Below are 27,342 nucleotides of genomic sequence, written 5' to 3' on the forward strand. Positions count from 1 at the left end.
ATTAAGAATTCTTTACATATTCTAGGGGTGCCTGGGTGGCTCAGTGGGTTAAGCATCTGACTTCGGCTCGGTTTATGATCTCACAGTTCGTGAGTTTGAGCCCTATGTCGGGCTCTGTGCTGACAGTTCAGAGCCTGGAGCCTGCTTCAGATTCTGTGTCTCCCTCTCTCTCTGCCCCTCCCCTGCTCGCTCTCTGTCTGTCTCTCTCTCTCAAAAATAAATAAATACTAAAAACAAACAAAGACTTGCATGCTCTACTAACTGAGCCAGCCAGGTGCCCCTATTTTTAAAGTCTAGATTGTGGTTCTTTAACTCTTCCAATTGTTAATTACTATGGGAAAGCTTATATCCTCATAAAATCATCAACTCTACCTACTGCTGGAGGGGCACTGTGAGGAGACTAAATCACTCTACTACTGACTACCTGACTCATGCTTTTTGTAGAATAGGGAAGAAATATAATGCATAGACTGGGGAAAAGAGGGTAGGGGAATGACCTAGATGCCAAGTTACAACCTCCTTCAGTAAGGATGACCTTATATAAGACCAGCTTTTTCTTATCTGAATCTAGACCAGGAGAAAAGGGAATCCAACTGGTTAATTTTGAGAAAATGGGAACATGAAAATCCTGAAGAATCAAGATAAAGAAGACTTCGGACCTCTCTTCGTGCTAGCCAGGTGTCTAAGCTATGTGAGTAGCAGCCTTATTTTCACTTTACATCAATCTCAGACCATCTCCAGACCATCTGGAGAGTTTTCACAGATTTCATGGACTGAATTTTATTTATCAGTGGACTATATGAACAAAAACACCAGCATACAGTAAGTGATCAGTAAATAGTTGATAAATAGTCATGTTCACTTACTTCTGAATATCTCCAGTGTTTGTTTGTTTGTTCTTACTCTTCTTTTGAGACTTGGTTGTGACTGTATCAGATTTTCTGGAATTCAAGGGAGAAGTCAAGACACTTCCGTCACAGAAATTGTTCTTCAACAAGAGAAAAAGCATAACAGATATTATTTTTAAAATTATAATAAAATAAGCTATTATTTTGATTACTTCAGACTCCACAACAAAATTTTTCAGGAATTATGCACACATTTAAATTCTACATATCCCTCGAATAATAGTGAACATGCAAAAATTAGTATAAATAAGATTCAATCCATCCAAATTGGTCTACATTAATTGCATTTTTACTCTACATTAAAAGCACAAAGGGCATGATATTACTAATATCCATTTTTCTAATGAATGGCTTCATATAATTATAGCTAGCTTAATCTATAGGGGAAAATTGTGGCTATGCCTGGAATATAAGCTAATTTTATGTAAAGATAATTTCATTGGGGATTTAAGAACATACCAATATCATAAATATCTACTTGCTGTTACCAGTCTCATAATATTCTTACTACACTACTGGAAAAATTAATATAATTGGTGGTGGTAGACATTTGATTTTGGACCACAAACTTTTCCAAGTAAACCCAAGAATTTTTTAATTTTTTTTAATGTTATTTTTGAGACAGAGAGACAGGGTGTGAGCAGGGGAAGGATACAGAGGGAGACACAGAATCTGAAGCAGGTTCCAGGCTCTGAGCTATCAGCACAGAGCCTGATGTGGGGCTTGAACCCCCAAACCATGAGATCATGACCTGAGCCAAAGTCAGTTTCTTTTTTTTTTTTTTTTTACATTTTATTTATTTTTTTGAGAGAGAGAGAGAGAGAGAGAGAGAGAGAGAGCGAGCGCACAAGTGGGGGAGGGGCAGAGAGAGATGGAGACACAGAATCTGAAGCAGGCTCTGAGCTGCCAGCACAGAGCCCGACGCGGGGCTCGAACTCACAAACCGTGAGATCATGACCTGAGCCGAAGTCGGATGCTTAACAGAATAAGCCACCCAGGTGCCCCCAAAGTCAGATTCTTAACCGACAGAGCCACTCAGGCACCCCAAGAATTCTTCTAAAATATCAACAGTTCCACTCTTACAATCCCTGTTAAAAACAAGAGGGATCAGAACAAGATTCTTAAAAGACAGGTAAAGATAACCCCAGATTCTCCTCTTTGATGTATTTTCTTACTGATCTCATTTGTTATTCTCCTGGTCAATGTCTTTTATTTAATTTCCTAATTATGTACATTTTTAAAACTATTCTACTATAATTTTAAAAGAAAAAATATATTAAAAAGAGTATATAATCTAAAACTTGGATACACTAATAGGGCACCTGGGTGGCTCAGCCCAGGAAGTATCTGACTTCGGCTGAGTTTGAGGCCCGCATTAGGCTTTCTGCTGTCACAGCAGAGCCTGCTTCAGATCCTCTGTCCCCCACCCTCTGCCCCTCCTCCACTCACGCTCTCTCTCAAAAATTAATAAACATTTTAAAAAATAAAATAAAACTTGGGTACATTATTGTGAACAGTGGGCCTCTCAAAAAAAAAAAATCGCAGTTCTGGATATACTTCTTTTTGGTAATTATATTTTAGGATATTTGTTGTTTGAAAGCAGAAGAATTGTTTTTAGAGGCTCTGAAACCCAAAGGCACATCCGACTTCCCTAGATGCCTCTGGGAATGGTACTCCCTAAATCCTAACCCAGAGATTCTGATTCAGTAGATTTAGAAACGGTATGGGAATTTGTATTTTATTTATTTATTTTTTTTCAACGTTTATTTTTATTTATTTTTGGGACAGAGAGAGACAGAGCATGAACGGGGGAGGGACAGAGAGAGAGGGAGACACAGAATCGGAAACAGGCTCCAGGCTCTGAGCCATCAGCCCAGAGCCCGACGTGGGGCCCGAACTCACGGACCGCGAGATCGTGACCCGGCTGAAGTCGGACGCTTAACTGACTGCGCCACCCAGGTGCCCCAAGGGAATTTCTATTTTAAAAGAACCCCAAATGAATTCTGCCACCTTCTTTCAAATCACTAGATCTCACTGTACCCTCAGGTCTTACAGTATGGTTTTATCATCTTTTCTTCTATTCATTTTTCCTAAGGCAATAATTTAACTACAGCAAGGTAATAAAATTCATGTCTACTGTAGTATTTAAAGCTTTAATGTGCTTCACTCCCAAAAAGTGATTTACATCCATAGAATGGAATATTCTGCCACTCTTAAAAAAAAAAATTACATAAGAGTGTGTAGTTACACTGGGGCGCCTGGGTGACTTCATTTCAGGTCATGATCTCACAGTTCATGAGTTTGAGCCCCACATCGGGCTCTGTGCTGACAGCTCAGAGCTTGGAGCCTGCTTCAGATTCTGTTTCCCTCTCTCTTTGCCCCTCCCTCACTTGCACTCTGTGTGTCTCTTTCTCAAAAATAAACATTAAAAAAATTAAAAATAAAAAGACTGTGTAGTTACATAAAATCTCTAAGACATATCAAGTGAAAAAAGACAAAAAGAACAGTGTGCTTGATACATCCTTTTTAGGTGAATAAGAAAAAATAATAAACTGTTAATAGTGCTAACCTCTGGGGAAAGAGACTGATGGAACAGGAATGGGAATATAGATGTGGAAGGGGAGAGAGCAAGCTTTCCTATATATTCTGAATTTACTAACATACCAGGAAGAATACTTCAATCAGAGCAAATATATAACAACATGCAAAAAAACAAAAACAAAAAAAACGTGTTTTGCTTTTAAGTAGAGCAAATGTCAGAAAAACTCCCTCAGATCTTTGAAAACCATGCAAAGCAACAGGAACGTACTTCAAAGTACTCTCCTAAAACCTACAATATTAATGCTTAGCTTTCTTGCTAGTTCTTCATCACTTTTCAGTTGTTCTTCCATCTCTCTTCGCCTCTTTTCTGCCTGTTGTTTTTCCTCCTCTTCTTCCTCTGCCAATAATCTCTGTATGTATGCTTCGCTGGCTTTGTTTTCTTCTTCCTCACTGGCTCGTCGCTCTGCTTCCACCTTAAAAAAATAATTAATAAAGAACACTTCTCTGAACTTTTGATTATACTTGCAATATTTCTCTTTTCTTAACAGCAATTCTTTTTTTCTTTTCTAGAGAGAGAGAGAGTACAAGCTGGGGAGAGGGGCAGAGAGAGGGAGAGAATCTTGAGCAAGCTCCAGTCTCAGAGCATGGCAAAAGACAAGAACAGACATTTCACTCCCCCCAAATTATAAAAATGTCCCTTAATTATATGAAAAGATAATCTTTCTCATAATAAGAGAAATAACAATTAAATCTACACTGAAATAGGACTTCCAGCTTCCAGTAATGACAGAGCAAAACACTGGTAGAAGATATCTTCCAACAAAAACCGACTTTAAAACCTGGACATTATACTGGGGCACCTGGGTGGCTCAGCTGGTTAAGTGTCAACTTCAGCTCAGGTCATGATCTCACAGTTCATGAGTTTAAGCCCTGCATCAGGCTCTGTGCTGAAAGCTCAGAGCCTGGAGCCTGCTTTGGATTCTGTGTCTCCCCTCTCTCTCTGGCCCTTCCCCACTTGTGCTTTGTCTCCCTTCCTCTCTCAAAAATAAACAAACATTAAAAACAAAAAACAAAAAACAAAAAACCTGGGCATGATAAGCAATTACCGAAGGAACTGGAGAGTGAACATAATCAGACAAACTGCTCCTCCTGGCTTCAAGCCTAGAGCTGACATAATCTGACACTGGTGGAAACTGACCCCACACTAAGTGGAGTCACTTGATATTCTAAAAGGTTCAGAGAGAATTTACTGGGGAAAAGATGCTCGTTACAATACATGGGGGTAGAATGAGTAAAAAATGAATCTCAACTCCACCTCATGTCATACTCAAAAACTAATGGAATTGATTATATATCAAAACATAAGAACTAAAACAAATTCCAGAAGAAATTTTTGTGACCTTGGGTTAAGCAAAGTTATCGAGCTACATACCTAAAATAAGTAAATTTTCCTATACTGAAAGTTACCATAGATAAATTCTACCTCAACAAAGCTTTTTTTTTAAAGAAACACTATGCCAATACCATTCTCATACATCAGATTAGCAAAAATTCAAAAGCCTGAAGTACTCTATTTTTCTTTCAAAATTTTTAACGTTTATTTATTTTTGAGAGAGAGAGAGCCCACACGAGAGTGGGGGAGGGGCAGAAAGAGAAAGGGAGACACAGAATCTGAAGCAGGCTACAGGCTCTGAGCTCTCAGCACAGAGCCCAATGCGGGTCTCAAACTCATGAACTGTGAGATCATGACCTGAGCCAAAGAAAGCCTGACAGTACTCTGTTGACAAGTGTGTTTCTAAACAGGTACTCTCATTGGGAATACAAAATGTACCCCAATCAAAGAGAATTTGACAGTTCTAACAAATCTATATATCATTTACCTTTTAACCCGGCAATCTCATATCTAGAAATTTGCCCTGAAGATATACTTCTAATAATATTAAAATATACATGCACAGTATTGTAGTACTATATGTAATTAGAAAATATATAGTATGCAATATTTAATAAATGAGCGGTTATATATATGTTTACTCTTATAAAAGATACCAAAGGAAGGATAAACTACCCAGTGATAAAATTAGTTATCTACAAGGTGGGTGGACACAGGGTGGATAAGATACAGGAGGGAGTTATTCTGAGAGTAACTTTTATGTAATTTTTATGTTTGGGTGCATGTTAATATTCTACACATTCAGGGGCACCTGGGTGGCTCAGTCAGTTAAGCATCTGACTTCGGTTCAGGTCAGGATCTTGCAGTTCATGGGTTCAAGCCCCGTGTCAGGCTCTATGCTGACAGCTCAGAGCCTGGAGCCTCCTTCAGATTCTGTGTCTCCCTCTTTCTCTGCCCCCTCCTGCTCACGTGCACGTGCTCTCTCTTTCACAAAAATAAATATTAAAAAAAAATTATGTTTAAGATAAGGAAGGGAAAATGAAAAAAAAAATCACTATCACATAAGAGTACCAATTATATATAAATAAAAGCTACTTTCTACCTATTTTAAACATGTAAAAAATAAAGCTTTTAAAGTACACTAAAATTAATTTTATTACAATATATATTATTTACATAGGCACATAAAACTGTATGTAAAATCTAAACTTGAAAACATAGCAGAGAATTTTTCCAAAAAAGAATAACCATTTAGGACACCTGGGTGGCTCAGTTGGTTAAATGCCCGACTCTTGGTTTGGGCTCAGGTCATGATCTCATGGTTTGTTAAGATCGAGCCACATGTTGGGCTCCACACTGACAGCCTAGAGCCTGTGTGGGATATTCTCTCTCTCTGCTCCTCCCTCTCTCTCAAAGTAAATAAATAAACTTAAAAACAAAAAAGGTAACTATTTAGCACCTACCTTGCTTATCTCCTCTTCATATTCTCTTCTCAATTCCCCAGGTTTACTTAATAAGCGAACTGGCTGATAGTCATCAACTGTTAGAGATCAAGGAAGAAAACAATGTTATAGGCAACAAAGAATTTTATGGCTAGCTTTGGTCTTTCATTAAACCTATATTAACCTGAAAATGTGATATTAAATGTACAATTATTAACAGTTATAGCAGTATCTTCTCTACAGAATTCCATTTTAAAAGAAAAGTCCATAGATTTTCTGGTTCAAAATGGCACATAAGTACATATACTTAACTCCTGTCCTAGAATCTGTTAAAATAACAGTGAAAGCAGTTTTAAAAAGTAATCCTACAACAGCAAAGAGATTAGGGGAAGGGTCCATCAGTAAAAAAGAAACTTTAATAAATTTCTACAAAATGGGAGGCCGATATAAAAGAGGTGACTTATATAGCAGAATGAAGAAAAATGCAACCCTTGGAAGTGCGAGACCTGCCCCATATACCTGAAAGGCAGCTCAGGCTCAAAACCACAACGCATAATAGAGACCAGAATGAGTGAGTGTAGGACAGGAAATTCAAAGTTTATAATCTGTTAAATCAGAACACTTGGTTGGTAGGCATTTCTTCCTAGATATTAAGTGTACATATCACAAACAAAAGTTATTTTTTAAAGAAACTAAATTGTCTGGACAGAGCCCGTGCAGCTAATATGAGAGGTGATGACCAAGAGCAAAGCCCTCTAAAATTTGGCACTCAGGGACAGCAAAGCATAATGGCCAGGTTTAACCTCAAACATTATCTGCCAGTCACCAATGCCAATGTATGCACAAGGAGTTTTATTCTAGGGCCTCATTTTTAAATATGAAAGCAAAACCAAGAATCATCAGACATTTCAAACAAATCTACAGGACTACAGAAACACTAAGATGCAAAGAAGGAAAAAATAATCTTGAGTTGAATCCAGAAAAAGAGAACACAACTGCTTATTTACAGGGGCAGCTGTTACTCAACTCCAGCTGACTACTGCCACCAGGAAACTTAGGTCTGTCTTTGTTATATTTTCTGATTTTTTCAAGGCAATCCAGAAATCTATATGTTAGTGTAAAATCTCTAAATTTTAAATGTTGGCACTGAATGGGTAACAGAAAACATGTCTGTAGCCTTTACATGGCTTGCAGGCCAGTAGTTTGCAAATTCTGCAACAGAGGAACTAAAAACAGTAATGCAACTCCATTACCAGTAGCAAAGAAGTATACTAAATTCTTATTTTAGCTGCTGACGAGGATTCATCTGAGACAATACAGTGGGAAATACAGGAGAGAGAAGTGTAAGGCTCCTGAAAAATTAGTAGGGGTTATAGACAAAGCGCAAGAAGCCAGGAGGGACAGCACTTTAATTATAGCATTTCTAATAAAGGAGACACGGTATGTGTAGAGAGGTAGTGTAATATCAGATGTGACAGCTTAGGTCGTGGGCACACTTTTTCTGTAAAGGGCAAGATAATAAATATTTTATGCTTTGTGGGCAATGCAGCCTTTGTTGCAGTAATTCAACTCTTGCCACTGTTAGCGCAAAAGGAATCATTGACATAGATGAGTACAGTGCCTCTGTTCTAAAAACACTTCATTTACAAAAAGAGATGTGGGCCAAATTTGGCCTGTGGATGACAAAGTTCTCAGAAATGGTGTGTGTGTGTGTGTGTGTGTGTGTGTGCGCACATAAGCGCACATGTGCGGTGGTGTGGTGAACATTAAACAAGTGTAGGCAACTGGAAAAGGAAAACTGTTTCCTTTTATCATTAAAGGAGTTCACTTAATAAAGAATAAAAATAGCCAGAATATTATGAAAATTAAAAGACAACCCATAGAATGGAGGAAAATATTTGCAAATCATAGATCTGATAAGGCATTAATATAGAGAATATACAAAGAACTCCAACAGCTGAACACCACAAAACAAGCTCAGTTAAAAACATGGGCAAAGGACTTCAACAGATTTTTTTTTTCCAAAAAATATGCAAATGGCCAACAAGCACATTAAAAGATGCTCAATATCACTAGTCATTAGGGAAATGCAAATCAAAACCACAAAGAGATACCACTTCATACCCAGTAGGGTGGCTATTATAAAACAAAATAGTAAGTGTTGACAAGCAGATGGGGAAACTGAAATCCTGGTGCACTGCTGGTGGAAATGTAAAATGGTACAGCCCCTATGGAAAACAATATGGTGGTTGCTCAAAAGAATTAAACAGAATTACCATAGGACCGAGGAATTCCTTTCTGGGTACACAGTCAAAAGGGTTGAAAGCAGGAACTCAGATACTTGTACACCAATGTTCACGGCAACATTATTCACAACAGCCAAAAGTGGAAGTAATCCAAGCATTTATCAACAGACAAATGGATAAATAAAATGTGGTAAATACATACAGTGGAATATTACTGTCATAAAATGGAAACCAATTCTGATACATGCTATAACAAGGATGAACCATGAAGATACTATGCTAAGTGAAATAAGTCAGACACAATAGGACAAACACCCACTATAATGTTACTTACACAAGATACCTGGAGTACTCAAATCTGACATAAGTAGAATGGTGGATGCCAGGGGTTAGAGGAAGGGGGAATTGGGGAATTATTGTTTAATGGGTACAGTTTCAATTGGAGAAGATGAAAAAGTTCTAGAGATGGATGGTGGTGATGGTTGTACACCAATGTGACTGTACTCAATGCTGCTGAACTGTACACTTAAAAATAATTAAAATGGTAAATTTTGTTATCTGTATTTTACCACAAAAAAAAACAAAACAAAACAAAACAAAAAAACCCAGTAACAAGAAGAAGCAAAACTTCTGTTAAAAAGAAAACCACGGAATGATGGCTTGTTTCCTTCCACTTAGAGAGTCGCATGCTCTTTGTGGTCATTTTGTAGAATAAAGACCATCTTGGATAATCACCCATTGTTAATCTTGTGTGGCAACATTGGATTTTCACTTAAAGATTTAAAATGGCTTTTCAGGGAGCACCTGGATGGCTCAGTCGGTAGAGTGTCCAACTCGACTTTGGCTCAGGTCATAATCCCAGGGTGGTGGGATCAAGACCCATGTGGGGCTCTGCGCTGAGTGTGGAGCTTGCTTGAGATTCTCTCTCTCTCTCCCTCTTCCCCCTCTTCCCTGCTTGTGTGCTCTCTCCCTCCTCTAAAATAAAATAATAAATAAATAAATAATAAATAAATAAATAAATAATAGTAAAATGGCTTTGGAATAAACACAAAAAAAGAAAAGAAAAAAGAAAAACACAAGAGGAGCCATAATGGAGCCACTAAAGGCCCCACATCAGTAAATCAAGATTTAATATCTAACCTAACTTCAGCTTCAACCTCCTCAAACGTAGCCTTTAACTACCCAAACTGTAATTTCCTGTAAGCAGTATCCTGAGAGACCCCTTCCTTCTTAGGAGGACAACTTTGCCTAAACACTGCAGTCCTTGCTAATAAATTGTGGTGTTCTTTAAAATTTTTTTAATGTTTATTTTTTATTGAGAGAGAGAGAGTGCACATGCATGAGAACACGCAGGGGAGGGGCAGAGAGAGAGAGAGGGAGACACAGAATCTGAAGCAGGCTCCAGGCTCTGAGCTGTCAGCATAGAGCCCAATACAGGGCTTGAACTCATAGACGGTGAAATCATGACCTAAGCAGATTTCAGACGCTTAACCGAATGAGCCACCCAGGCATCCCTGGTTTGTTTGTTTGTTTGTTTGTTTGTTTGTTTGTTTAATGCCTCTTCTCTGCCTTTTCTTTCCTGAAGCTCAGTGGAGCTCTCCACTGTTGGTTAGATGAGATGCTGCCTGATTCATGAATCATTTAATAAAGTCAGTTAGATCTTCAAATTTACTTGGTTAAATTTTTTTAAATGCTTTTGTATGATGACAAACATCACAAAATTAAAAACAAACAACAAACTGGGAGAAGTTATTTGCAAATACATAAATCAATAGAGATTTAATGTCCAGAATATAACAAGAACTTTTACAGATTAAGAAAAAACACTACATTAATGGACAAAGAAACATACAATTTACAAAAGATGCTTAACTACTCTATAGTAAGCAGAGAGAACTGTAATTTAAAAAACAAAACAAAACAGAGGTGCCTGGGTGGCTCAGTCGATTAGGTGTCTGACTTCAGCTCAGGTCATGCATGATTTCACGGTTTGCAGGTTCGAACCCCACATCAGGGTGTCTGCTGTCAGCTCTCTCTGCCCCTCTCCAACTTGTGCATGCTCCCTCTCTCAAAAAGAGGGAAAAAAACCCAGGCAACTACTGAGACTTTTAAAGTTTACTTATTTGTATACAAGGTAAATCTAAACTGAGATCAGTAACTTTCTCAACCAAAGACACAACAAATTAAAATTGTCATAATAGGCTTCTAATGTCCAGGTGCAATTACTTACTATTTCTTAGTTTCTAAGTATATGACGAATTTGAAAAAAAATCAGTTTTATGAGCTAAAACTAGACTATGACAGTCAATTTTTGCCAACTTATCAACACTATGCAATTTTGGTTAACTCAAATTTCTGTTGTGACGCACTCAAATGTTCCCACTGCACTTAATATTGCTGTCTTACAGTGAGTGTTCTTCCTGAGCAGCCAAGATTCATTAAAGGAATTTTATCCCCATACTCTTTATTTTGAAAGAAAAATCCACATTAATCAAAGAACTGAATGTCCAATACTGGACCAAACCCAAAAATCATAATAAACCTAACGAACAATTAATTAAGCTGTTTATACAAATATTTTTTCATCACTCTATTTGACTCTGCTTACATCTTCATGGAAATAAAGTTTTCTTCTCCTAATTAAATTTGCTCAGCCAATCTTCCTCTGAAGCCTGTAGGGTTCCTTGACTCTTCTAGTGGTTTTCTTCTAGTTTCTAGTGGTTTACCAGCAATCTCCAGTGTTCACTGGCTTGTAGATGCGTCATTCCAACTCTCTGTCTTCACACAGTGTTCTCACTGTGGGTTTACTATGTGTCTGTCTCTGTGTGCAAATTTTCCCTTTTAGAGAGGACACCAGTCATAATGGATTAGGACCCACACTAACGACCTTAACTTGACTACCTCTATAGACACTATTTCCAAATAAGGTCTGAAGCATTAGGGGCCAGGACTTCAACATATCTTTTGAGGAGACACAATTCAACATATAACAATGTGTAAATTGTCCTCACTGAAAAACTATAAAACATTACTGAGAGAAATTAAAGAAGACCCAAATAAAGGGAGAAAGAGACTATTTTCATGGGTGCAAGGGCTCTACGTTAAGATGTCAATTCTCCCCAAACTGATCTAAAAATTCAACACAACCCAAATCAACTCCCACTATGCTTTTGGTAGAAACTGACAGGTTGATTAAAATCTACATGAAAATAGAAAGGAGCTAGAATATCCAAACATGAAAAATAATTATAAAGTTGGAGAATTATCACTACGTGACTTCAAGACTTTCTATATAACCACAGTAATCAACAGTGTGAGATTTTTTTTTCTTATAAAGTCTTTTCTAAAACTTTTCTAATGTTTATTTATTTTTGAGAGAGAGAAAGCAAGAGGGAGAGAGATAGAGAGGGAGAGGGGCAGAGAGAGAGGGAGACACAGGATCCGAAGCAGGCTCTGCGCTGACAGCAGAGTCCAATCCAGGGCTTGAACTCATGAATCGTGAGATCATGACCTGGTGCTGAAGTTGGACCCTTAACCGACTGACTGAGCACCTAGGTGCCCCTCAACAGTGTAATTTTAACATTAAAATCAACAAATCAACCAAACAGGCTTGTAAGAAAAGTCTTTTCAACAAAGGTACAGGAGTAAGTGAAATTCACACAGGAAAAAATTAACCTCAACCCCTATCTCACACAATATTCACAACATTTAGAATGGTCCATAGACCTAAACAGAAAAGCTAAAACTATAAAGCTTTTATTTATTTATTAACGTTTATTTATTTTTGAGAGACAGAGAGAAACAGAGCAGGAGCGGTGGAGGGGCAGAGAGAGGGAGATACAGAATCCAAAGTAGGCTCTAGGCTCTGAGCTGTCAGCACAGAGTCCTATGTGGGGTCTGAAGCCACGAACTGTGAGATCACGACCTGAGCCAAAGCTGGACACTTAACCAACTGAGCCACCCAGGTGTCCCTAAAACTATAAAGCTTTTAGAAAAAACATAGAAATATTTTTATATTACTACAGAAGATAAAGTTTTTCAGAACACAGAAAGTAATAATCATAAAAGGAAAAGTTTATTAATTAGACTTCATGAAAATTAAAAATTTTAGCTCAACAGGGCACCTAGCTGGTTGATTCAGTGCAGTATGCAACTCTTGATCTCAAGGCTGTGAGTGGAGCCCCACATTAGGTGTAGAGTTTACCTTAAAAAATAGATAAATAAAATCTTTAAAAAATTTTTTCAGCTCATCAAGAAGACACCATTAAGAAAATGAATAAGCAAGACACAGCCTGTAAGAAAATATTCACAAAACAACTTGCAAAGTACTGGTATCCAAAATATATAAAGAACTCCTACAACTTAATAATACAAAGATAAACCTGAGGCAAAAAATTCAGACAGACACTTAATAATGGAAGAGATATAAATCATCCATAAACAATGAAGATTCAACATCACTAGTCACCAGGAAAATGCTAATTAAAACTACAATGAGATACGACTACAAATCTATCAGTACAGTTAGACAGGTAACACCAAATATTGATGAGCATGTTGTAAATGAACTAAACGTGTCACCTCCTAAATTCTATGTTGAAACTTTAATCCAACTAGATAGTATTTGGAGGTAGAAACTTTGGGAAGTAATTAGGTCAGAAGGGTAGACCCCTCCTGACTGGGATTAGTGCCCTTACAGGAGGCTAATAAACTTAGCTAGCTTTCCACCAGGTAAAGCCATGACCAGGAAGAGGGCTCCCACAAAGAACTAACTCAGACAGTAACTTGATCTTAGACTTCCTAGCTTCCAGAACTGTAAAAAAAATAGATTTCTGTTTAAGCCACCTCGTCTATATACTTCGTTATAGCAGCCCAAACTAAGACAGATGTGCAGAAACCAGAATTTGCAAACATTGTTGCTGGTATTAGACAATAATACAACCATTCTGGAAAATGATAGTTTTTTATATAACTAAGCATATACCTACTCTAAGCAATTTTACTCCTAAGTATTTACCCAAGAAAAAATGAAAACATATGACCACAAAAAAAAAAAAAAACTATTATAAGAATCTTCACAGCAACTTTTTTTTAAAATTTTTTAAAAATATTTATTCATTTTTGGAAGACAGAGAGAGACACAGCACAAGCAGGGGTGGGCGGAGAGAGAGGCAGACACAGAATCCAAAGCAGGTTCCAGGCTCCAAGCTATCAGCACAGAGCCTGACACGGGGCTCCAACTCATGAACCACAAGATCATGACCTGAGCTGATGCCGGACGTTCAACTGACAGAGCCAAGCAGGCGCCCCTTTTTTTTTCTTTTTCTTTCTTTTTTTTTTTTTAATAACAGCAACTTTATTCATAAGAGCCAAAACCTGGAAACAGCTGGGACAGCATAAACTGGAGAACCACCAACAAAGTATAATACAGTCAAATGGTAGAATGATATTTAAAAATAAAAAGAAATTGGGGTGCCTGGGTGGCTCAGTTGGTTAAACGTCTGACTTTAGCGCAGGTTGTGATCTCATAGCTCGTGAGTTCAAGCCCCACATCAGGCTCTGTGCTGGCAGCTCAGAGCCTGGAGCCTGCTTTGGATTCTGTGTCTCCCTCTCTCTTTGCACCAATCCCGCTCACACACTGTCTCTGTCTCTCTCAAAAATAAGCAAACATTAAAAAACAAAAATTTTTTTAAATAAAAAGAAATAAATTACTAGTACCCACAACAAAGATGAATCTCAAATATTATTATACTAAGTAAAATAATCTTACACTAAAGAATATACAGGGCATGATTACTACTGTGGGTTGAATTGTATCCCCCAAAAAGATATGTTGAAATTCTAATCCCTGTACTCAGAATGGGACCTTATTGGGAAATACTTGTTGTAAACATAATTGAGTTCATACTGGAGTAGGGTGGGCCCTTAATAAAGGAGAGGGACACAGAGAAGAGACAGCAATGTGAAGACAGACACAGCAGGAGAATGCCATATGACTATGGAGGCAGAGATTGGAGTTGTGCAGCAGTAAGCCAAGGAATACCACGGACTGTCAACAACACCCAGAAACTAAAAGAAAGGCATGTAACAGATTCCCCTCTAGAGCCTTCAAGAGAACCCGTTCCTGTTGACATCTTGATTTTGGGCCTTTTAGCCTCCAGAACTGTGGGAAAATAAATTTCTGTTAAGCCACCCAGTTTGTGGTACTTTGTTATGTCAACTCTTGTACATTAACAGAATTCCATTTATATGAAGTTCTGGAAAAGGCAAAACTCATCTATGGTGGGGAAAAATAAAAACACTGGTTGACTTGAGGGTAGGGGAAAGATTAACTGGAAAGGACATGACAGTACTTTCAAGGGTAATGGTAATATTCTGTATTTTTATAAGGGTTCATGTTACAAAGGTTATACCTATGTGAACACTCAATGAAGGTACGATTAAGATTTGCACATTACAAGGGCACCTGGGTGGCTCAGTCGGTTAAGGATCCCGCTCTTGGTTTCAGCTCAGGTCATGATCTCACGGTTCATGAGTTTGAGCGCTACATCAGGCTCTGTGCTGACAGTGCAGAGCCTGCCTGGGATTCTCTCTTTCCCTCTCTCTCTCTCTCTCTCTGCCCCTCCCCTGCTCTCTCTCTCTTAAAATAAATAAATGAACTTAAAAAAAAAAAAGACTTGCATATTATATGTAAATTAATATTAAAAGAAAAGTTATAAGCTAACATTGATCTTCAAAATATGTATGCTTACATATTTAAGAGAAAGTGAAATAAACGAAAAAATAAAAAAGACTGACATGAATAGATGAAAGAGCTGTGACACAGTAAAATATTCTCATATCTGGTTACAGGTACATGAAAGTTCACTATAAAATGCTTTCAACTTTTTTATATGTTTAAAATTTTTCATAATAAAATGCTGAAAATAGTAAGTATACTACCAAAATTTCTTTGAGAAAAAATAAAAGGAAGAAAGACCAAATGTTGGCAAGAATGTGGTGCAACTACAACTCTCATACACTACTGGCAGGAGTATAAATTGGTAAAAGCCACTTTGGAAAACTGGCAATATCTCCTAAGGCTTACCCTACCTGTAACACCCACCAAGGGGTAGTCTTAGGCTTTACTAAACATTCAGACTCCAAAAATGACCACAGGACCACATTTGGCATCAATCTAACAACATGAGAGCAAGGAAGCCAGATATCCTTTCTCCACAGCAGCAAACATTTCTTATGGCAACAATACAGGCATAGGCTCCCCAGAAGGAACATGCTCAGTTACAATGGTCACTATGCTAGAGGAGCACAAAGCACAATATCCCAATCAGTATTTGTAATTCCCTCCAACAGGGAAGCAATTTGTCAATTAGGGATAATTTTTCTCATTAAGCAACGTTGCCTACTAAACATTAACATTCTTATCCTCAGGTTTAGGGGAAACAAAGCTAGAAATTTAATCAAAGGATGGATTCTCATCTAGCACGGAAAGGATTTATTTTCACTCATACTCTGTGGCCCCGAATTCCATTCTTTTGCACTCTCCCAAAAATAAATATTAAAAAAATATGTAAGTATAAAAATACTCATGGTAGCACTATTCATAACAGCCTAAAATGCCTAATGTCAATGGACATAAAATTTTTCATTGCTTTTACTATTTAATATCCACACAACATAGTACCATACAGCAAAGAAAATAAAGAAACCCCAATCACATGGACCAATCTCACCAATATAATGGTGAGCTAAAGATACAAGGGGATTCCTTTTTTAAAAAAAAATTTTTTTAACATTTATTTATTTTTGAGAGAGCATGAGCGGGGGACACAGAATTCAAAGCAGGCTCCCGGCTCTGAGCTGTCGGCACAGAGCCCGATGCAGGGCTGTAACTCACGAACACGAGATCATGACCTGAGCCAAAGTCGGATGCTTAACTGACTGAGCCACCCATGCACCCCAAGATTCCTTTTTTTTTTTAAAGTACGCTTCACGCCCAGCACGGAGCCCAACGTGGGGCTTGAACTTATGACCCTGACAGCAAGACCTGAACTGAGATCAAAAGTCAGACACTTAACTGACTGAGCCACCCAGGCACCCCACAAGATACCATTTTTTAAAAGTTCAGAAATAGGTAAAAGCAATCTACGGTGTTACACATCACAATAGTAGTTACAGGAATGGTGAGCGAACAGAGACTGCAAGGGGGCCACAAGGAGGACTTAGGAGTTTTGGGAAAGTTCTAGGTCTTGACCGGAATGCTGGTTACATATACATTTTCACTTTGAAAAGTCACTGAACTGCAAATTTATGATTTATATACTTTTGTATATACGTTACATTTCAAAAAAATTTACATGAAAAACAAAGAAAGATCAGCTTCCAGAACAGTAAAGTAAAGATCTGCAGACCTGTTTTTCAATCGGAGAAAGGTATAAATCACTGGTCATATAAAATGCCTTGAAATTGCCCTAAGAGCATACAGCAAAGAAATACTTCCAAAAATTTTTTACTATATCTCAGTAAGAAAAGTGAGAATCTGTGGCACTTGAGCCATATAAGAGGGAGGCTGTGCCAAGGCAGGGCTCCCAGTCTCCCCAGCTCCTGGTGAAGAGCCACAGCAACCCTCCAGGAGGAACAAACTGCCAGCATTTATCCTTTCCAGCTCACTGTTGCAGAGACTGAATTCCAGGTGAGTGGACCTGAGAGACTGTGGGCTACCTTCCTCTATTCACTTCCCACTCACAGCAGGGAAACATGACCCCAGGCACAGCAGGTAGAGAATACTAGGGCCCCATCACCCTCATCACAACTCACTCATAGGGTAAAGGTTCTAGGGCAGGCAAGCCAAGACTGGAGGCTACTATGCCTGCCTACTAGCCTATTCACAAAGAGAGAAGTAAGCCATCGTCTCTGCTTCCTGCTCTAGAGCAGTGTCTCAGATTTTTGCCCAGGGAAAGAGGCAGGCCGTAAGAACCGAGAGCTCCAAAAGATCTCCCTCAAAGAAAATGACTCTATATAGAAGAGAATGTGGAGAATTTCAAGCATAAGGGCATTCTTGAAAATAACATCAGTTTTAGTGGTAAAGCACTTAAGGCTGATGGAGTGCTGCCAACAAAATGGCAGAACAGGCAGTTCCAAGCTCTCATCCCTCCACAAAAACATTAAAAAACAAGCAGAAACTATCAGCGCCAATATTGTCAGAACTCTGGAAAACAATCAAAGGTTAACAGCAGCCAAGAAAATGATGAACCAAGAAAAAGGCAACTTCAAAATAGTAGGAAAGTTTTGTGGCAGTTTTACTCTCTCCCCACCTCCTCCTCAGTACAGTGGCAGTCTTGAAGAAGGAAACCCACATTCCCAGAATGGGACACTGGTCCCTGGTTCTGGAGGAGGTGCAGCAGACCCAAGGCAAGACACATGTTTGGAAGACATGTGAGAAGACTCCAAACTTTCACCTTGGGCTGATCCCTAGGCTCAGTATAAGCCTGGCTAAGTGTTGAAGGTCCAAACTTCATCTTGTCTGATCCCTAGGCTCAGTATAAGCCTGGCTAAGTGTTGAAGGACCATCTTGGCACTGAGACCATGTTCCAAGACAAAAAGGCACTTTTTTGTTTCATTTCTTTTTGTTGTTGTTTTTTAGCTCCTGAAATTCAAGGAAATCTGTGAAAACACTAAGTGAGCACAAGTTAAGGCACAGAGACTTAGGTGACCATACACAAGGAGGTATAGTCCTTGCAAAAATAGTTTGGGAAAGTTAGCAAACCAATGAACTGTTACAGCTTTCAACAATAAAAAAAAAAAAAAAAGGTAAACTCTGGGGAAAGGGAAGAATCTGACTTTCAGGGTCACCATACTGTAATATTCAAATGCCCAATATTCTAAAACAAATAAACAAACAAACAAAAAACACAAGGCATACAAGGAAACAAGAAAGAGTATGATGATTCATAGGAACAAAATAAATTAACAGAAACCATTCTTGGGGAAGTCCAGACATCAGACTTACTAGTTAAAAACTTTAAAACAGCCATCTTATCAACAAATGGCACTAGGAATGCTGGATATCCACATGTAAAAAAAATGAAATTAAACCCTTACCCTGTATCATATAAAAAAACTTAACTCAAAGCAGATTAAAGACCTAAAACCATAAAGTTCCTAGAAGAAAACAGGGAAAAAACTCCATGATATTGAAACTTAGCAATGATTTGTTGGATATGACACCAAACCACAAACAACAAAAGCAAAAATAGACATATAGGACTATATCAAACTACATAATCAGAGTGAAATGGCAACCTATGGAATGGGAGAAAATATTTGCAAATCATACCTGATAAGGAGTTAACATCCAGAATAAATAAAGAACACCATCAACTCAACAACAAAAAATAAATAAACCAATTAAAAATAAGCAAAGGACTAGAATAAACATCTCTCCACAGAAGATATACAAATGGCCAATAAACACATGAAAAGATGTTCAACATCATCAGTCATTAGGGAAATGAAAATCAAAACCACAATGAGATAGCATCTCATACTCATTAGGATGGCTTTATCTAAAAAAAAAAAAAAAAAAAAAACAAACAAACAGAAAGTAAGAGTAACAAAGTGTTGACAAGAATGTGGAAAAACGAAGGGGGGGAATTAAAAAAAAAAAAGAATGTGGAAAAACGAAAGAGTCCTTGCATACTGCTGGTGGGAATGTAAAACAGTGCAGTTGCTATGGAAAAGAGTATGGCAGTTCCTCAAAAAAAATCCATATAGTTAGCATATGACCCAGCAATTCCTTTCTGGGTACATACTCAAAGGAGTTGAAAGCAAGAACTTAAAAAATATCTGTATCCAATGTTCACAGCAGCATTACTCACAACAGCCAAAAGGTAGAAGTAACCCAAGTGTCCACTGATGAATAAACAAAATGTGGTAAATACATTCAATGGAATATTATTTAGCCATAGAAAGGACTGAAATTCTAACACATGCTACAACATGGATGAACCTTGAAGACATTTAAGTGAAATAAACCAGATACAAAAGGACAAATACTTACTATGATATCTAAAATGGTCAAATTCAGAGACAGAAAGTAGAATTATGGTTAAAAGGACTGGAAGGAGAAGGAACTGGGGAGTTACTGTTTAATGGGTATGGAGTTTCAGTTTGGGAAGATGAAACTGGTCTGGAGATGGATGGTGGTGATGGTTGTAAACCAGCGTGACCGTACTTAATGGCACTGAAGTGTACACTTAAAAACAACAGGAATCGGGAGCACTTGGGTGGCTGAGCTGGTTGGGTGTCTGACTTTGGCTCAGGTCACGATCTCACAGTTGGTGAGTTTGAGCCCCACATCAGGCTTACTGCTCTCAGCCTGTCAGCGCAGAGCCCACTTCAGATCCTGTTCCCCTCTCTCAGCCCCTCCTCTGCTTGTGTTCCCTCAAAAATAAATCTTAAAAAAAAAAAAGTGGGAATTGTAAATTTTGTTATGCATACTTTACCACAATTAAAAAGACACAGATACTAAGATACCACTTCACACCTACTAGGATGGCTATTTAAAAAAACAACCAAAAAACCAGAAAATAAGTGTTGGTGAGGATGTGGAGAAATTGGAACCATTATACATTGCAGGTGGGAATGCAAAATGGCACAGCACCAGGGAAAAGTTTAGCAGTTCGTCAAAAAGCTAAACGTAGAATTACTATATGATCCAGCACTTCCACTCCTTGGTACGTACACAAAAGAACTGGAAAGAGATTCAAATACTTATACATGAATATTCATATCAGCCCTACTTCAAATAGACAAAAAGTGAAAACAACTCAAATGTCCATCAGTGGATGAAGGGATAAACAAAATATAATCCATAAAATGAAAAATTATTCAGATCTAAAAAGGAATGAAATACTGATATATGTCACAACTGTGAATAACCTTGGAAACATTTAACTGAAAGAAGCCAGGCACAACAGATCATATATTGTATGAATGCATTTATATGAAATATCTAGAACAAGCAAATTCATAGAGACAGAGTAAATAAAAACTGGGGGTGGAGGGGTGGGGAAGGAGAAGAATGTAGGGTTTTTGCTTAATGGTTAAAGAATCTGGGTGATGACAATGTTTATAGCAGCACTATCAACAACAGCCAAAGTATGGAAACAGCCCAAACGTCCATTGATGGATGAATGGATAAAGAAGATGTGGTATATATACACAGTGGAGTATTACTCAGCAATCAAAAAGAATGAAATCTTGTCATTTGCAACTATGTGGATGGAACTAGAGGGTATTATGCTAAGTGAAATTAGCCAGTCAGAGAAAGACAAATATCATATGACTTCACTCATATGAGGAATTTAAGATACAAAACAGATGAACATAAAGGAAGGGAAGCAAAAATAATATAAAAACAGGGAGGGGGACAAAACAGAAGAGACTCTTAAATATAGAGAACAAACAGAGGGTTACTAGAGGGGTTGTGGGAGGGGGGGATGGGCTAAACGGGTAAGGGGCATTAAGGAATCTAGTCCTGAAATCATTGTTGCACTAGATGCTAACTCGAATGTAAATTAAGCAATAAATAAATTAAAAAAAAAAAAAAAGAATCTGGGTGATGAAAAACCGGAAACATAGTGGTGACGGTTATACACTGTGAAGACAATTTATGCCATTGACCTGTAACTTAAAATGGTTAAAATGGCAAATTTTATGCTATATATATTTTACCACAACTTTGAAAAAACTGATAATAAAATACCAAAACCACTTCACTGTACACTTTCTTTTTAAGTGTTTATTGTCTGGGTTTTTTTGTTTTTTGTTTTGTAATCTCTACACCCAACAAGGGGCTCAAACTCATGACCTCAAGAGTTGAGAGTCACAGCCGCAATCTCTATACCCAAGAAGGGGCTTGAACTCATGACCTCGAGAGTCGCACCCTCTTCCCACTGAGCCAGCCAGATGCCCCAGAACTGTACAATGTAAATGTATCAATTCTATGTGAATATCTCAATAAAGCTGTTTTAATAAAGTGTAACTACTGTTGAAAACATCATTAAAATGGCAAATTTGTTATACATATTTACCACAATAAAGGTTAACTCCCCCCAAACAAGGCAAGTACACCAGAGCACAGGCACCTTATTCAAAGCCTAGACAAGAAACTGCATGGCTTATTGATCACCTAAGTGTGCTAGCGTCAAATGTTCAGCTTGGGGCACACAGCTGCTGAGTCTACAGGGTGGAGAGCTTTAAATAAAAATGACTGATCTAGATGGAACTGGTCACTGAAAGCTATTTTATTAGGTTGCATGCTTAAGAGAGGAATTAAATGGAGATGTACAGTCAAGCAGGCTAAAGAAAATACATGAAAGTAAAACAATCAGCACTACAGCAATCCAGTACCTTCTATACTTCTCATGTTGGTGTACTGACTACTGCTGATCTGTGGATATTTATGTAACTTTCACACGACTGAAAGCCTATGTGGGCCATTCTTGTGGGTTTGTTTGTTTCTTTGTTTTCATTTTTAACACCAATTGAACGCAGCCTGGGCATTATTACAATGAACACAATCTTGCTATCGACTTCAATCAACATTTTGGGGCCCATGCAACCCAAACCGGGGAGAAAAAAATTAGACAAATATTAGTCGGTTTCTTTTTAATCCTTTTCTCAAATGGATTAGTGGTAATTCACTTAAAGAATTTTGAGTTTCACACAACAAACACGCTGGGTTTTACTCACCGATCTCCTCTGATTCCTGCCCAGAGACTCTAAGCTTGCATTCCTTTGGATAGTGTTTTTGGATTATCTCCCACAGTTCCATGTTGACAAGAGAATTTCTTCGGGTGTGATACCGGGTCCACGAAGAGACCCGGCGGCGACAGAAAGGACAGCATAAACTTGCCTTTTCGACAGTCGATTGGAAGCAGGGATTACAGAGCGTGTGGTTACAAGGCAGTGTTATGGGCTCAATTAGGATTTCCACACAGATGCGGCACTGACATTCCGACAAGGAAGGGATGGCGTTTTGAGTCACAGCCATTTTAATATGCTAACAAGGCATATTCAGCATCAGTACCTGAAAGAGAAAAGAGTCTCATTTCCGACCCAACTACGGAGAAAGAGAATTAACAGTTTTGTGTTTAAATATTTTGCCCAGCTACGTATCAGAATTCAGAGACTGGGAACATCACACAGCGTCCCGAAATAAAAAGGCACCCTGTGATCCAGGTAAACAGTACTACCCTGGAAGGCGGCGTATTTGTCCATGTTTCAGACAAACGTCGGGTAAGGAAAGGAACGTTTTCGTCGGGAAACCTAGACATTAACCCAACCTTTGTGAGGGCTGACTGTGGGCTCCAGCTCTCCCGCGCGGCGGGAGGTACGCGCCCAATTGCCCTCCTCCCTCTTACCAGCTGAGGACGCTCCCTTAGCTCAGCACAGCCAAGCCCGAGACCGACCAGGCGCGAAGGTACGGGGCCTCAACTCCGAGGAACGCCGTTTCCGCCCAGACGCCGGGCTGCGCGGGAGTAGGACTTCCGTTTTACCGTTGCTGTGGGGGCAACACGCGAGACCCCACGTTCCAGCTTTCGTGCACCGGGAGCGGTTTCCCAGCGCTCTGAACCCACACTCCCCTTTGCTCGGTCAGCCAAAAAGCCTAATCTTTGCAGTCGTGCTGTAGCAACCCGACGAGGGCTGGTGACGTCACAACTGCTCACCCAAACGGGCCCTCCCACCCAGAGAACAGCCCTAGAGCGGACACATCTGACGTTCGGCTGGGTGGGACTTCCGGGTCCTGTGCGCGCTTCCCGCCCAGTCCCGCTCCCTTCGGCCCCGCAGAGGGTCCGCCCCTTGCGTTGCAGTCCCTTTCGCTACAGCTGGAGCGAAGACCTACCATCCCCTAGAGCTATGTGCGCCCGGAGGCTGCGGAAGCCGGGAGGGTCGCGAGGTTGGTCCCTGGCAGAAAAAGGGAAACCTCAAGACAAATGAAAGACCCAACAGTAATTTTAAAAATTCTTCCCTCTTCTTTTTAAAATTTTCTCAGACTACTTGTCTGTTTCTACCTTGTACCAGGCCTCTTAGGTCGCTTTCTAGAGTTCTGAGGAAGGCATCTCGGAGGTTGATCTCCTAGAAAGATTGTGGTCAGAGAATCCGCAGATTTGCTCCAATTTAACACGCACTGACACTTCCTTCTCTAACCCATCCCTTCTTCAGTCTGAGGCCCAGAGAGGTTGTTTTAAGTTTGCCTTCCCTTCTAAGTATTGTCCAAAACCGACTTCTGTGCTCTGGGGCCGAATTATGTCTGTGTATGATTACTTTACCTAGGAAAGGAGGCAGCAGGCTAATGCCTCCAGGACTGCAAGCCTGCCCAGGGTAAGAGGCTGAGAGGGTTCGACAAGAAAATACAGAATCTAAGCAGTAGCTAAAGGAATCTGATCCGTGCTGCCCGCCACGTTCCACAGGTGTTCAAGGTCGTCTCATAACTCGTGCTGCCATCGGCCATCCAAGGCTCCTTACTAAGTGTCAACACATCGATATCCACTTCTTGGAACAAAAGATTCTACAGAAAAACAAGTGAAGGGGGGAGGGGTCTTCAAGAATGAGGAAGAGAATAATGCGTTCCGTTTAAAGTCAAGTCTTGCATTAGTGTGTCCATCTTCACTTCCATCCACTTTGACATTTCTATAGCGGTTTCATAAGGGCTTGGAAAACACTGCAGGGCGGCCTCGATCCTGAGGCTTAGCTGTCATGTGCATCATTTATGATATATTCCCGTATTATTAAATTTCAATCTAGAACAATCAAAATTACAAAGCAGGTAAAAAATAATATTTTATGCATTTTAAAATAAGTTTTTCCATGTTGGTATTAAGTTCTTGTGCTTATTGTATTGAATCCTACTGTATTGAATTCTATGCAAAAAGTAAATTTTGGCTAGGAAAATGAAGGGGATTAAATAGACTGATACCTGTTATCTAAGAACCAAGTCTAGAGACAGAAAATATGATGGTTGCCAAGGGCTGGGAGAGTTCTTGTTTAATGGGTACAGAGTTTGTTTTCAGATGGATGGTGGTGATGGTCACACAAAATTATGAATGTGTATGATACACTGAACTGTACACTTAAAAACGGTTCAGATGGTAAATTCTATGTGTTTTACCACAATAAGAAAAATTTTGAAAACCAACCAAAACAAGGCCTGAGTTTTTTGAGGAAATGTTACATAGATGTGGAGAAAGAGAAAAAAAAAATCACTGTGCATGAATATAGTCTTTAAGGTCTTTTGGGTTTGCTGAGGTCATTCAGGTGGTGACATGGTTTCTGGATGGAGCCAAAGCAAGGAGGTTGTAGGTCCTTGGTAGAGAGCTTTGGGAGCTTTTGTTTTGTTTTAATGAGAATTCAGAAACTTTTGTTTGTCATCCAGTTGTCCATGGTATCAACACCTTAGCCTGCAATTCCAGGCTCTCTGATAGGTCCTGTGGAATCTCCCATTATTCTCTTAAACATTAAACCATGATCTATATTCCCTGTCATCCAAACCTTGTGCTTTCAGGCCATTGTTTGAAATCATAATTCATCCTAATGAGTTACTTTGTTGCTTTGCCTACTTGAAGGATCACTTCAATGTACTTCCTCCAGGAAATACCCATAGTATTTCTCAATCACATAGTGATAACCCTCCCAAACTCACCCAATCATATATTGCCTAGTAATAGTGGTTTTTATTGTAGTCTTATTATTTAACTCTTGCACTTTGATTTTTTTGGTTATTTTTATTTTTATTTTTTTAAAAATTTTTTAACGTTTATTTATTTTTGAGACAGAGAGAGACAGAGCATGAACGGGGGAGGGGCAGAGAGAGAGAGGGAGACACAGAATCGGAAACAGGCTCCAGGCTCTGAGCCATCAGCCCAGAGCCCGACACGGGGCTCGAACCCACGGACCGCGAGATCGTGACCTGAGCTGAAGTCGGACGCTTAACTGACTGAGCCACCCAGGTGCCCCTTTTTGGTTATTTTTAGACAGCGAGGAGGGGAGCGAGCAGAGAGAGAGAGAGGGAGGGAAAATCTCAAGCATCCTCCATGATCGATCCCACAACTCCAGGATCATGACCTGAGCCAAAATCAAAAGTCAGATGCCCAACCAACTGGACTGAGCCACCCAGGCACCCCTGCATTTTGATTTCTATGTTCAGGTACTTATGTCAGGTATAATGGATATATTTTATGTGCTTCTTCAGATTTCCTTGTTCTTGTCTACTTTCTGGGCCCACAGTCACAGTCCCTTGCTCTGTCTGGAGCTGAGCAGTTACATTTCTAGAGTCTCTGGCTCTTCCTATCACTTCTGGACTCTAGGGAAACACTGCACTGAACAATGCAGGCACTGGCTTCCAAATGCCTGCTGGGAGGGCTTAGATGGTGCATCCTGGAAGTATGGGCAGCGGCGGGGGTGGGGGAGGTCATTCCCCATGGAACAAACTTTGACCAACTGAAAACAATAGACTAAGTGAGCATGACAGAGAAATTCCCTTTCCATCTTTCTTCCAAGGCATGGTTTCTCCAAACAATGTGTCTGGAGAAGGACAAGACTGAGGGCATTTTTTAAAAGATGTTAAGTAATCTCTACACCCAACGTGGGGCTCAAACTTACAACCTTGAGATCAAGAGTCTTATGCTCTACCAACTAAGCCAGCCAGGCACCCCAACACTGAGTGCATTTATCTACCAAGGAAGCTTCTGTGTCTCATGGCCCATTTTCAAGGAGGGGTCAGCAAGGTAACATCATTTTGTATTATTTCGAATCCTCTGCCTAATTTGTATCTCCCAGGGTGCCTGGGTGGCTCAGTCTGTTAGGTGTCTGACTTTAGCTTAGGTCATAATCTCACAGTTCATGGGTTCGAGCCCCGTGTCAGGCTCTGTGCTGACAGCTCAGATTCAGCTCAGCCTGTTTCAGATTCTGTATCTCCCTCTCTCTGACCTTCCCCTGTTCATGCTCTGTCTCTCCCTGCTTCAAAAATAAATAAAACGTTAAAAATTTTTTTTTAAATAAATAAGTGTAAAAAAAATTAAACACTAGAAAAAAAAGTTTGAATTTGTACCTTCCAAATAAAGCATAAGCACTCAACCTTTACCTGGAAGACAGACTCCACATTTTTAAATGTTTCTCTTAATTCACAGCACCTAGCACATGGCATTTGATGTTCAATAAATATTTTAATATATAGTCAATGTATTAGAGTTCCCTTTCTAGTGTAAAATAACTGTGGTTCTGTACCAGAGAGAAAATGTACAACATATAATATATATTAGGTGTTTGTATTGGTTTGTCTTTTAATATACTGTGCATTCATATGGTTCAAAATTCAAAATGTACAAAACAGTACATTCTTTAACAGTGAAAAGAATTCCTCCTACCTTTGACCCCTAGCCTCTTTGTTTTTTTCCCTGAGACAGCCAAAGTTACCACTTTCTATCTCTCCAGAAGAAGCTTATGAAGTTTATGGGTATATTAGCTTGTATATGTGTGTGTGTAGATATTAATTTTTGCCCTTTTTTCCCTCCACTTAACAATATATAGGAAATCTTTTAAAACAACACATCTTAGTGATAGCTCTGTAACATTGTACAGTTACACAAAGAGCTTCTTCATTCTCTTACACAAAAAGTATCCATTGTATCAATTTATCATATTTTGTTTAAGGTTCCCCTCACTTTTGCTATAAAAATAGGTGTATAGGGGCGCCTGGGTGGCGCAGTCGGTTAAGCGTCCGACTTCAGCCAGGTCACGATCTCGCGGTC

At 39.2% G+C, this 27,342-nt stretch overlaps 2 protein-coding genes across 3 annotated transcripts in view; both read right to left on the bottom strand.

The window, feature by feature from the left end:
- The window catches only part of RNF168 (ring finger protein 168), a 44,977-nt gene that overhangs the window by 16,884 nt on the left and 751 nt on the right, over window positions 1-27,342 (bottom strand). The window contains exons 1-5 of one of the 2 annotated variants that reach the window (XM_040484856.1): window positions 22,957-23,316; window positions 22,286-22,622; window positions 6,306-6,382; window positions 3,743-3,922; window positions 867-988 (exon numbers count right to left, since the gene is read on the bottom strand). In XM_040484856.1, coding sequence (XP_040340790.1) covers window positions 867-988; window positions 3,743-3,922; window positions 6,306-6,382; window positions 22,286-22,586 — 680 coding nt within the window. In that variant the 5' untranslated portion in view covers window positions 22,587-22,622; window positions 22,957-23,316. Of the gene's footprint in view, window positions 1-866; window positions 989-3,742; window positions 3,923-6,305; window positions 6,383-22,285; window positions 22,623-22,956; window positions 23,317-27,342 lie in introns of those variants that run through there. The other variant, XM_040484858.1, reaches the window with a different exon arrangement.
- Window positions 23,026-27,342, bottom strand: part of SMCO1 (single-pass membrane protein with coiled-coil domains 1) — an 11,220-nt gene continuing 6,903 nt past the window's right edge. Inside the window, exons 5-6 of the mRNA XM_040485037.1 lie at window positions 23,439-23,500; window positions 23,026-23,273 (exon numbers count right to left, since the gene is read on the bottom strand). Coding sequence (XP_040340971.1) covers window positions 23,026-23,273; window positions 23,439-23,500 — 310 coding nt within the window. The remainder of the gene's footprint in view (window positions 23,274-23,438; window positions 23,501-27,342) is intronic.

Source organism: Herpailurus yagouaroundi, unplaced genomic scaffold (assembly GCF_014898765.1).
Source record: "Herpailurus yagouaroundi ecotype Mexico unplaced genomic scaffold, PumYag 162, whole genome shotgun sequence".
NCBI classification, from domain to species: Eukaryota; Metazoa; Chordata; class Mammalia; order Carnivora; family Felidae; genus Herpailurus; species Herpailurus yagouaroundi.